The 13029-nt window shown below is 36.3% G+C and overlaps 2 protein-coding genes across 3 annotated transcripts; one reads left to right on the top strand and one right to left on the bottom strand.

Moving 5' to 3' along the window:
* The first annotated feature begins 507 nt into the window (after window positions 1-507).
* Window positions 508-2862, top strand: LOC112758302 (F-box protein At5g03970). Of its 2 annotated transcripts, none has more exons than XM_025806928.3 (2): window positions 508-646; window positions 1261-2862. In XM_025806928.3, exon 2 carries the CDS (start codon window positions 1303-1305, stop codon window positions 2512-2514), a length of 1212 nt encoding a protein of 403 aa, XP_025662713.1. In that variant the 5' UTR covers window positions 508-646; window positions 1261-1302; the 3' UTR covers window positions 2515-2862. The 2 variants fall into 2 exon arrangements, with proteins under 2 accessions (XP_025662713.1, XP_025662714.1); XM_025806929.3 differs by having other exon boundaries at window positions 513-646; window positions 1268-2862.
* A 315-nt stretch (window positions 2863-3177) lies between these two features.
* On the bottom strand, window positions 3178-12158 carry LOC112758872 (myosin-11). The gene is made up of 36 exons (XM_072219951.1): window positions 11882-12158; window positions 11648-11791; window positions 11412-11557; window positions 11169-11325; window positions 10846-11064; window positions 10612-10761; window positions 10389-10525; window positions 10154-10300; window positions 9974-10075; window positions 9800-9857; window positions 9608-9709; window positions 9487-9524; window positions 9190-9316; window positions 8939-9109; window positions 8654-8785; window positions 8417-8526; window positions 8237-8297; window positions 7908-8085; window positions 7593-7798; window positions 7386-7505; window positions 6884-6982; window positions 6544-6765; window positions 6255-6394; window positions 6042-6153; window positions 5881-5925; window positions 5530-5784; window positions 5275-5430; window positions 4981-5187; window positions 4701-4844; window positions 4521-4591; window positions 4320-4419; window positions 4158-4214; window positions 4005-4061; window positions 3843-3923; window positions 3662-3744; window positions 3178-3545 (listed from the first exon to the last, which is right to left on the bottom strand). Exons 1-36 carry the CDS (start codon window positions 12017-12019, stop codon window positions 3422-3424), a joined length of 4596 nt encoding a protein of 1531 aa, XP_072076052.1. The 5' UTR covers window positions 12020-12158; the 3' UTR covers window positions 3178-3421.
* Window positions 12159-13029: the final 871 nt, after the last annotated feature.

Here is a 13029-nt window from a genome sequence, read left to right as displayed (position 1 = left end):
CATATATGTTTTACATTAATTTATAGTGACATAGCGATAACGAAATTAAAATAGAAAATGTGTGTGTTTAATTTCGTTCACAGTGCCTTCAAAATTGATATATAATGCACAAGTTAAGGGTGATAGCATTTCTCAGCTCTTCATTCACCGAGCTCATTAACGAGAAGGCGGAGAAGGAACTGCAACCAATTATGGAAGATGATTTTCTCGTTGCAATGTATAAAATATATACAACAGAAAATTATTACAAATTTGGTTGTTAATCATTTGTCACGTTACCTTGAAAATAATATGTTTTGCTTTTGGTTCGGAGAAATAAAAATTCTATGATTGTATGACAAGAAAAGGTCTTGCGGTCCAGTCTATTGTACGGCCCATTAAGACCTTGAATGAGACCCAGGCCTAAACCTAAATTGATGAACTAAAGCCCAAATATGGCCCATTTAGTGTACGAGAAAAAAAAAACGAATAAGAAAAGCGTGATTTCTTCGTATATATATATATGATTTGGAATTGGAAACGAGCGTGCTGGGTTTGATGGTGAAACGACAACAGTGCATGCAGCTGAAGCACCGTTCACTGCTCAGTGCTCTCAGTACTCACACTCCCAACTCTGAACTCCGAAGACACAAATGAAATGATTGAGGTGTTTATACTGTTTACCCTTTACCCTCTCTTCTCTTTTTTCATTTAATCTTTCTGCTTTCCATTTCGTTATCTGTTTTAGATTTCAAAGTTTTTTTTTCCGATTCTGATATTTGATTCAATGTTCAAAAATCGTTTAACCAAATGCTTTGAATGTATTCATTAGTTTTCCAATTAGGTGGGTTGGTCTGGAAGATGAGGGTTTCAGAATCGAAGCTACAAAAATTTATCTTTATGATTTGGCTTCACTGAAAATTTTGTGCTATTAACTACTGCTTCGTATTCGTCGTATTCTTAACCTCGTAGTTTCAGAAAGGTGGGAGGGCAAGGTTCTTTACCTGCTAACTGCTGTGTGATCCTATTTTTTCTGTCATGTGATTATGAATGATCTCGTAAATAGTGATGAAAGGATGATATTTTCTGGCACATTTTTCATTGTAGAATTCAATATTCATACACTATAAGCTGATGAAGTTAATTTATCTGATGATGAGTAGTGCGTTTAGTAGTTTCATTAAAATGGGTTTGAATGACATTGAATGCGTTTAAGCACGCCATTATCTGTTTAAGTATTTGAGATGTGTCTATAGTGTACTAATTTTAAGCTCTTAATAGGATGCAGATAGGTATGCTCGGAGATAACTTGCTTTGACATGAATGGGAATGGAAATGGATAAGAAGAGTTGCAATAGCGTTTATGCTGTGCTCAACTGTGATGACATCTTGCATGATATATTGCTTCGTTTGCCGCCGTCAACTGTTCACAAACTCATTCTTGTATCAAAAAGATGGCTGCGTGTGGTAAGCAGTTCTTCATTTCGCCGTTGCTACTTGAGGAAGTGGGGACAGGATTTTCGACTTCTGGGTTTCTTTGTATGCAACTTTTTGTATCTTGGAAGACCCCGAGATGGCTACCGTCGCCCTAACTGGGAGCCCGCCCTGCCGTTCTTATCCACATGTGAAGAGGGTGATGATTTCAAGCTTTCTGGAATCCTCAAACAACTTGGCTACTTCATTGATTGTTCCAATGGCATTATTCTTTCCGGTCGCCATCCAAAGACATATTTTGTGTATAATACCATGACCAAGAAGAAATATCAACTCCCGGAACCCCAGCAGTTCTACAAAACTCTGTGCATGGCATTGATTGTTGAGGAATCCTTTGATGATGACCTCTGTTACAAGGTGATCCGTGCTAAGTGTGAATGCAAACTTAGGGAACGCAACACTGTTTCCATCGAAACTTACTCGTCAAAAACAGGAAAATGGAAGCAATCCACTTTGATGTGCTCTACATCTTTTGCACTGCGCCCAAGGACAGTTGGTATGGTGGTTGGTGGGGTTGTACACTGGTTTGCAATGTGGGGAAAAATTGCTGTTTATGATCCACGTCTTGGCGACAGGTATATAGCATTGGTTAAACTACCATCGGGTACTTTATCACATGAATACGAAGAATGTGTTCTTGGGGAGTCTTCTGATGGTCTTTTGCAATATGGTCAGAGCAGTAACTTGGGTCTGGAGATATGGGTACTGGAGAAGGAAAGTGACAACCCTTCCCTTTACTGCAACTGCACTCGGCTGAAGTATAAGTGGGTTCAAAGGTGGAAACTAAATTTCAAAGTGATATGGAAGAAGAATCCACCTTTGAGTACACAGTCTAAAGAAGCTCAGATACTATCATTTCTTCCTCGGAATTCTAGAACTGTCTTCATCAGATCCGGGTCGAGCATTTTTCTATGTGATTTGGGGAACAAAATGGTAGAACCAGTAAACTACCAAGGTCGTGGAGCTGCCATTTCATGGGAATCAAGCAAAGTAGTTCCTTGCTTTCTACCAGCTTGGCCAGTATCTTCTTTATCTGAATAAGGTGGAAATCACTTCTGTAGTGATAAACCGCTCTTTGTGAATAGATAGATGCAATGACTATGTTTGTCCTTTTGTTTTTATGTGGATTAGGAAAATTAAAGACATTAATTTATTGGTAGGTAGGTGTATCTGGCTCCATGCTGCTGTTAAACAAGAAAGTGAGAAGTTATTACTTCTAAGATCGTCATTCTGTTCTTTCTCAGCATAGAAAAATTGCAGATGAAACAGTTGCAACTCACTAACAACTTTAAACTTATGCTCTTTTAAAGATGAATATAGGGGAATGCTTTTTCACCCCCATTTTTGGTTACTTGAATGCAATATGGAATCTGGTTTTGTTTGCTGACAGCAGCTTATCTTGTGTGATTTTCATCTATATAAAACTGATAGCCTTACAACATCAAACTTTTTCATTGGTCAATTGTGCTCAAGATTGTAATATAGATAGTTCTCAGATTCATTTATATAAAAAAACCTATTAATAGGACTAGTTTAATATATATGTTTAGAAGGGCTTAATCTACTGCATTATTGGCAACTTTATAGTCATAAGCTAAAAACACCTAACAAGAAAGCACTGAAAAGAAATGAGAATGTGAATCAGTTAGATCTGACACAATGCCATAATATGCAACTTTTTGAATTCATTAGTCATTACTGCATTTTGGTGAAATTCCTATATTTTCTAGTTACAAAATCTTATTCTAAGAAAATGTGCTGACAAGTGAAAAGTCCAAATAAAAAGGAGATGGTGAAGGCAAAAATTGTCACAAGCCTTTTAACCACACCCCCAAAATCTAGCTGCTGCAAAACCAAAACGTAAGATCTGCACTATGTCTCCCTTTTAAGAAACAACTAATAAATAAATTACGTATGTTAAATCAAAAAATAAATCAGCATCCCTCCATCAGTCTGCGCGTGGCAACAAGAAGCTAAAGCCAGAATTCTCACGGATTAATGGTGGGGGCTCTATATCAGATATATCCATCTGTTCCATCGACTTTGATATGTCATCAACAGAAAATGGAATGCTGCAAAGTAGATACTTCCAAACGGTTAATGGCAAAGGTATTGTAAAAAATTATCTCATATGTTTGCGACTAGAAATAATCAGATCTATGACATTGCCGAACAAAATATGGCATACCTTGAATCATCATCCAACAGGAATGAATTACTAACGGCATTATTTGAATCTTCAGTCATCAACACTCTCATATTGGATATGACCTAGATGAAAAGAAAAAAATTGAAACAGAAAAGTTCAACATAGTTTTATACTTGAATTGTGGACTTAGTTTAAGAAATAGTTTGCTGTAAGAACTTACATCAGGGGACACACTGTGTGTGCCATACTTGTCATCCCAGTACATAGTACTTATTCGATATAACTGTTGTATACTAAGTACCTACAAATAGAAAATTCACAATTATAGCCAGGTATTTGGAAAAAGTGAATTTATAAGTAGAAAGAGAAAGTATTCACTTACAGGACATAGGTCATGACTTATTTCATCCAGCGTTTTCTTTGGTTTTTGATGTATGACCTAAATTAGTAACGGCATAAAATATTAGTACTGAATTCTTAACTTCTATTCACATGGTTCATAGCCAATATAGGATAGAAATATATATATAGATACCAGAAATCCTATAGCCTGTCTTATATGTTTGAGTTCATCCCAAGCTGAGCCTGCATACTGCATTTTTTTCCCCCAAGAGAAATATGGAGGGAGAGGTATTAAGTATATATATAAAAGAACTGTGTAGTATAACAAAAAAACAATGTGAAATAGTTAATGCACCTCATCTGTTGCTTTATAACACCAATGCTCCAATTCAGCCAAACCAGCTTTCACATATTCTCCGTTGCTAAATGAGCAGCACTCTCGTCTTAAGAGAAGACTGTAAAGGAAAAACAAATGAATACACAAGGCATTAAACCTGAATTCTGATTCGAAGAACAGAAAACTACCACAAAACAATGGAAAACAGAACAAACTAACCTGTTGAAAAGTTGGACGTTAATGAATGAAAAAATTTGGGTGAACACCTTACGAACCAAGAATGGAGGAACCTGCCAAAATGAAAACAAAATCGGAAAATTTAAAGCAAGCTAGTTTAATAAAGTAACATAAAATAAATAAAGCATACATAACACGGGGGCAAAATGTTGTTGTACTAACATGATTTGCTTTTAGAGTATTTAAGAAGTTTCCAAGGCTCTTAACTATCCCTTGCCAATGTGCAATCAAGGCTTTCTGGGCTTCGGTGTTTGCAACTGAACGTGATGATCCCTTAACCAAGCTTGCTCTGGATGTTCTTGGTGCCTGTCTCATATTGCATTTAAAAACAGTTACCCTTTGAGAGGAAACTTTGCAAATGAAAAAGCTTTATGAGCTTGTGAACGCATGCATGCATGATAGACATGTACATAGAAACTAGTGAATGAAGAAATCATCAAACCTGAATGCACAATCCAAGCAAAGGAGAAATTTCTTTCTTCAAATTATCTCTGATCATTCCATATATCTTTTCCACATAAGCTGTAAGCTGCTGTTTGAAAAGCAAAGCTGGGTACTTGGCTTCAACTTGTCTTAATGCATCCACTCCACCATTCATGCCACCATTGATGAGGGAAAGGTTCACTCCCCCCGGTGCTCCACGGAAACTCTGAAACAAAATATAGGAAAATAAATCACCATGCTGATCTGAAGAAGCAAAATGTTAAAATCTGTTAGACTGAGAAGTTACACTTACTTGTGTCATCCTTCCAAAAAGAGTTGCTGATGAAGAACGACGGCGTTGAGGAGCCATTCCAGCTGCACCACTCGCTTTAAGGGTGCGCTGGAGTAACAAGAGAAGCGTAGAAGCATTGGATAACCAATAAGCCAAGACATCATTGTTCTCCTGTGTCTGAAGCCATATAAAAATGTCAGTGAAATGAAATCTGCTGAGAAAGAAGAGGAAGTTTGGAAGATAAATGTAGCACATGAAAATTGATACATTTCACACCTCAATTGCATGCCCAATAGTTTGGATTATGCGATCGAAAACACTGGTACGCTCAACTTCAAACGATCTCCAATGCAATAGGCATTTGTATATGATACAGGCTGCAATTGGTCTATTTCCAGCAAAGCCTAAATGTTGTGCAACGCATCTAATGAGCAACTCTTGATTCTCTTGCTGTTTCTCATTCAATGACTTCTGTGGCTTATCCTCCATTTCAGAGGATTCTCTGTGGTTCATTGATGGACTATGCATCTCCTGGATAGTTCATAAGAAGATAGAGAACAAGTTAAAAATCCACATATGCATAATATACCTAAAAAAAGTAACAATGATTTGAATAAATTCAGTTACCAAAGATGGCTTAGACTCCACTGCAATATGTCCACTCTCAACTCTCTATCAAAACAAAATTTAAAAAAAAAAACTATATTAGCAAAAAGTTATTTAAACCAACTTAAAAGATTCTTATTGTTAATCCTGTATGGTGGTTCGTAAGTTCATTAAAAGGACACCTGCATAATTGATCTGGAGCGGCCTGAGAGGAACTTGTTAGGAGACATGGACAGAGCTTGTTGACGTAGAACTTGATTCTCTGATTCTAAATTATGAATCTTCTCTTCCAGCCTAATCAAACAATTATGAGGATTTAGTCTTCTCAAAAACTTAAGGATGAATATGAGTCACATGATATTAACATTGATTCTACTGTTCATTATTTGTATTACCTGTGTAGTGATTCTTGGAGCTGACGAACCTTCTTCTCTGTGTCTTCTAATTTGTGAGTCTTTTCTTCACTCGAAACTTGGATTTCATTATATTTCTTTTCAAATTCATCAGCTTTCTGTTTTTCCGTCTCAAGGGAAGTCTGTTCAAAGATAAAGGCACAGGCAACACAAATTAGTTGTGATAATCATTAGGCACCTACATGAACTTAAGTATATCACTATGAGCATAAGATGATATCAAATTAGTCTATAAGAGTAGTAAAAGATTTGAAATGTTGAACATGGTTACCTTTAGCCTCTCAACTTCCGCTGTTAGTGCGTCAATCTTTGCAGTGTCTTCAACAATAACCTCCTTTTCTTGGATAACCGGAGTTGCTTCGATGGTAACCTTCTTTACATTCTCTCGCTCCTTGACAAGCAGAGCATTGGTTTCATCAAGTTTACCCTGCATCTCCTGTAATGAATTCTGCAGTTTCGATATCTCTTGTGCTTTAGACTCTTCGAGGTTGGTCTGCAGAATTCAACATAGTTTTCTTCAGGAGTTATAGTATGCATGATTTTGTAAAGATATCAAAAAATAACAAAGTCCACCAACTTATATCTAATTGCAAAACAAACAACACTCTCACCCGCAAACTTTTTTCTAGTTGGAGACGCCAGGTGAGTTCCTCCACCCTTTTCTCAAGTTTGTCCTTTGCTTCTTGAAGTGCACCAGTTTCTCTTGCAGCCTAATCATGCAAATCAAAAGATATGTCAACTTAGAGTAGGAAAAAAAAAAGATAAGAAGCTTAACTATTTCATTTTTAGCCATTCAAAAAACCACCAATAAGAGGAACTAAAAGATCTGGGAGCACAGAAATGATGCTTGACATTCAGATGATGCCCATAGGGATTTGATATTCCCTTCTGTTGTTCACTACAAGCTTTATTTTGCATCTGTTTCACATGTTTCATGTACAACAACCACCAATAAGAGGAACTAAAAGATCTGGGAGCACAGAAATGATGCTTGACATTCAGATGATGCCCATAGGGATTTGATATTCCCTTCTGTTGTTCACTACAAGCTTTATTTTGCATCTGTTTCACATGTTTCATGTACAACATAAGAACATAGTTAGAGAAACTTACCATCTTCAGTTTCCTGAGTTCTCTCCTGGCCATCTTCCCCCTCCATCTGCATTGTGCGACTATTGCTCCTACCTTAAGCCTCTTGTAATATTTAGAAGCTCTGTGGCACCTATAACGAGCCTGCCATATTTGGACAGAGATTTTAAAAACTGATCGTGCTTGTGGCCGGTCCTGATAGACATTACAATAGTCCAACTCAAATCATACCTGAATAATGATTGAGGCTTTAGTCTGTTTTCTAAACTTGAACTCTTTAAGGGATGCCACAGCCCTTAAAGCTGTTTGTAAGGTAAGAACTGATGCGTGGAGTTTCCTATATGATTTCCTAGCTTCATATCTGCGAGCATGCTTCTGAATTTTTATTGCAGCTGCTTTCCTCCTCATGTTCTGATAAAGTTTGCATGCAAGGTTTGCTGCACAATGTGTCAGGCTTATTAACGTGTATACATTATTGCTTAACCATAGGATATTGCACCTATCATAAAAAAACGGTTTAGCTGTTTAACTTGTAAAACACCTCACCTCTGCACACAGACTGCACGAATATCGTCTTCGTCCGCAATGAAAGATAATGTTGTCGAGCTTGATAGGTTCGTACACGCCGTTGGATAGTTTTTGCTGCATTGCTGAGTACTTGAGCCCTACGAGCATCTAGTTCAGCCATCTGACCTGCCCTTAGGAATACCTTTGTTTTTCCAATCTACAACAGTTGACAACAATAAAATGAAGTCCGGCCATAAATGTCAATTAAACATATGCCTTTTTTATGATTGTACAATAGTCTTGATAATATTCATGTATAGACTTATAGGTGAAAAAGGCACTATGAATTATGAAACATATGGAAGTACCTGATATCCAGCAAGCCCCATTTTTTCTAGAATCTTTTGGCAAACAACCTTCTCATCGTGGCTGCCACAGGTGAAAAAACATAGCAGATCAACAATATTGTCTTTGGTAGAAAAGTATCTGGAAACATCAATTCCAAATCTTCGGTTCTGACACAAAAGATATGCTACAAGAGTTCTTACTGTGAATCTGCGATCTCCGGGGCGAGGAGGCTAAACCGATGCATAAATTCAAAGAAAGCACGCCGAGTAGGGTAGCCCGCGCAACTAATTCTGATTGCCTCTAAAACACCCTGCAGGGAAAACAGTTAGAGACAACTCTGAAGAAAGGCTAAAATCATGAAGAAACTATGGATTTATATTTGTACAAATCATCATTCAAGGAAGGAGATAAAAAGAGAACAATCAAAGCATACTCACACCACAACGAAGTTGTTGCATAATGTTTTGATTCTCAAAAATTGCAGGCTTCAGGAGGTTGTTTGGTTTCACACATCTAATGTAATGAGGCTCTGTAGAGTTTAATGTATCCATCAGTGACTGCAGTTGTAGCTGCACCATTCAGGATACCAACACAAGGTTTATTAGCTTCCATATCTACAGCTCTATTTTGATAGAACTGACATGATCTTATACATATATCGATGCAATAAAAGGTAACAGTGTCCAAAATTTTGATAATGAAAACTAGAACAAGAGTGATACCTTAAAGCGAGAACCAATTGAAGAAAATTTGGAAGATTTTGATGTCTCTTCTGGAAGTGGAGGAAAAAGGCCAGCTACAAAAGAACATTTGGAAGCACCCAGCAAATCTTGATACTCAGGGACAACATAATCCTTGTTTTTGTCTAGAAATTGATCAGACTGGTATTGTACCTGCATATTAAGGACAGTTAGCATTAAGAAGAAAAAATGTCTCACTTTGCTGAAGCTTCTGATATGAGAATAAGTCATACCTCGCCTGCATAATGAGAAATAGTGAAATCTGTCCGAGACAATTTTGGCTTAATGAAGCGCTTATGATTCTTAAATGTCTGATACAGTTTGTTTGAAAACGTTTCATGTGTTGACTTTGGAAACATGCTGAAAAACCAGGGGAAAAGTGAGAACGAAAAATCAATTGGACATGTTATGTAATTTGGAACTTCAGATTCAAAGCACAGACAACAATGGATCAAATTATTTTTGCCACCAAAAACGAATACAGAATCACCATAGCAAGCCATGAACTTATATAAAAAACAATGTCTTACCAAGCTTCATCAAGGAGAGCAATGATTCCACCAGGTTTCTGCAAATGAAAAAAGGCTTTATTTAAATTGACTGCTTATAAACTCAATAAGTGAAGTGTAAGAAGAGAAAAACAAAAACAACCTTTTCAATAAGGTCCAAAACATCTTGGTTGTCAACAAATTCAATGTAGCTCCAATTGATCTCCTCCTTTGTATATTCTTCTTGTTCCATTTTAAATACGTGCTGAAATTCATAATCAAAACCAAATTAAGAAGGGTTATAATAGTCGTAAGCATTTTTTCTAGAAGTGGTTATTGTGGTCTGAGACTTTGCCTGATTGAAATGTTGCTGCAACTTCTCATTTGTGAAATTAATGCAAAACTGCTCAAAGCTGCAGAGCATGATAGGCTGAAAATGAGTTACAAAGAATTGAAAACAAGCATAGGGTGCTTTCAATATCTTCCATTAATGAAGTCTAGTGGATGCACTTCTAAAACTACATATTACCTGTTGGTTTTAAAGCTTTCAAAGCCATAAATATCAAGGACTCCAATCAAACATTTAGAAGTCGCGTCTTGTCCGATCGAATTGTTAATCTTGTCCACCAACCTAGTAACAAATTAAACACATTAGTGGAGCAGGTTTTGAATAGCTAGAATTTGATTATATTTTTTTTTTCTTAATTACCAGTCAAAGAGTCTAGAATATATTGTTTTCGCCAAGCCATCTCTGCTTATTGCTGCGCTTTGCGGATCGAGGCTCCGTTTAATAACTTCCTCTGGGGTGATCATCACACGCTTCACTAATGCATCTTCCAAACCAGCAAGATCACACCTGATCAAGTGAAAAATACAGTATAACTAAAATCATCTTAAAAGTGATTGAGAATCAAGTTGACATAGGAGTAATAACTCAATCTTACATGAGAAGCTCAGCAGTGGTTTTCAGGTGGAATTTGGCGTTATCATCTTTTGGAACAGATGAATCAGCTTCCTTTCCTTTGGTAAACGCAATGTTACCAAGATGAAGAATAGCAGCAACTACTCTGAAAATTGCTTCCTGGCAAAGACGCAATGATAATGATTCAAATTGTTCTGTCAAGAAGCCAAATTCATTCTTTCCAAAAAGAGATACATTATAGATACCTGATCCTTTTGGCTTATTCCAACAATGTCCATAGCTCTTCTAGTGGCAAGATACTCGCGAGCATCGCTTATATCGGCCAGTTCATAACATTTTGACTGATTAAGGTAATGAAATGTTTTAGGATGTCCTAATTTGTATTTCTCAACTTCCTGTTAGCAGAAGAAATTGCAACGAGTTTACATAATGAAGCGAATCATAGCAACTATAAGTAGATTAAGTGGGGCGCAAGTTACCTCCTGCGGTGCAGCACAGAGAAGATAGAAGCAGTGGTAATTGCGTTCAGGATCATTTACTTGACAAACCCTAGATCTTTCTAGAAGGTATGTTCTAATGGCTGCTCCTGAGATTCTTCCATTCTTATCAAATTGGATCTCAACGAATTTACCAAATCGACTCGAATTGTTGTTCCTCACAGTTTTAGCATTTCCAAAGGCTTCTAAAACTGGATTTGACTGCACTTAGATCCAGTTTATTCAAAATCCCCAAATGAGTCAAAATTCAAACATAAAAAAAAAAAAAAGAAAAAGAAAAAACGAGTGGTTTATTTGCATCGTACTTCAAGAACTTGCTGTTCAACTGTTCTTCCTTCGGTGGCAGCCCTTCCTCCTAAATAAGCAAGGTATCGCATAAGCATTTTCGTAGTTTCAGTTTTACCGGCTCCACTTTCTCCACTGACAAGAATTGAATTGCTTTTTCCTTCGTTAATCATAGCCCTGATTGATAACAAATTCATGAAATCACCACCGAATTATACAGAATATAAATCCAATTGTGATGATTAATTAGGTACGTAACATACCTGTAAGCAACATCAGCAACGGCAAATACATGAGGGCTTAATTCACCAAACGGTGCTCCCTTGTATTGTTGCATCATGTGTGCATCGTAAATGTGAGGTAGCCTTTGGAATGGATTTATAGCAATCAGAATGTTTCCAGTGTATGTCTGCCATGGCAACAACAATATAGATATAGATCTTAATTCTTATTGATCGATGACGAATAGAAATTGAAAGCCTTAATTATTATTACTTACATATATTTCATTCAATTCATATCTACTTTTCAAGTTCTGCAAGACTCCAGGCTCGTGCAAATACGAGAGCTTGGTCATATCATCCACTCCGCCAGCAGGAGCTTCCATATCCTTGGGATATATCTTTGATAACTTTGCAGTAATCTGAGGTCCATGCATGCATGGTTGTGGTTAGAGAAAAAGAATAATAATTAAGTAAACGAAAGAAAGAAAGAAAGAAAGAAAGATAGGAACCTTCTTTCCATTGGATGTGGCGACTTCAACATCCTTGCCAGTGATTTTAGAAACCTGTCCATCGAGCCAAGCTTCATCTGGATCTTCAACCCAGACGTGAGACCCCACAATGATATTCACTGGAGTCCCCTGCATCATGCAAAACAGATCAGATCATGCATGCATGCATGCATGCATGCATAGAAAGAGAAAGAAGAAAATAGATCGATAACGTACCATTATTGAGGTGCAAAGTGGGAAGGGCTAATAAGGAGTATTAATTGTTATCATCATGTTATGTAAAGTGTTGAAGATGATGTAACGTAGTGTGGAATGAAGTGGTAGTAAGTTTGGATTGTGAATGAGTGAGTGAGTGGCCACATTGTTCAAAGGATGGGAGGCCCTGTAACTTCGCCAACACCACCTTCGATCTTCTTCCCTTTCCTTCCCTTTCGCCAACTTGTGGCTACAATTCTTATCGATCTCTTTCTCTTTCTCTTTCTCTCTAACAGAATAATTCGTCTCTCTGTCATATATAAATCCATTCAAATATTCAATTTATTGTTATATAAGATTTTCATACTAAAATATTCATCTATTACATGCGTAAATTATCTACAATCTTGTGTGTTTATATATACAAGCAACATAACACAAATTTTTTTTTTTCAAATATTCCTATTTTACTTTTGACCTAGCTTTTTTTCTTAAATTTATTTTTACAAGAATTTTTATTATGATGAAAATATGTTATTAAAATATGAATGAAGTTTTAAAATAAAATTATATTCGTTCTGTTTGACTTTTATGTTTTATGTTCCTATTATATTTTTATCTTTTTAACATTTAACTCATATATTTGTATTTATATATATGTATATTTCTTTACATACTAGCTAGCTAGTAGATAATAAAGAGGTAATTAAATGTCTGTTGATAATAATAATAATAATAATAATTTAGTTTGAAAAATAATGTATACTTTGTGATAAACTATTTGATTGATGAATAATATGTGTTAGTATAACAGTCAGTGGCGGAATTTAGTGTAGACAACGGGGCCATGACCCCCCAAATTTTTTTATAAAAAACTTAGTAGTACTTTTTCAAAAGATAAAAAATAGTTCAATTGACTTAAATGCTTTACTATGATTTAAAGTATCTAATAA

This window comes from Arachis hypogaea, chromosome 16 (assembly GCF_003086295.3).
Source record: "Arachis hypogaea cultivar Tifrunner chromosome 16, arahy.Tifrunner.gnm2.J5K5, whole genome shotgun sequence".
NCBI classification, from domain to species: Eukaryota; Viridiplantae; Streptophyta; class Magnoliopsida; order Fabales; family Fabaceae; genus Arachis; species Arachis hypogaea.
This window is presented reverse-complemented; position numbering and strand designations above follow the sequence as displayed.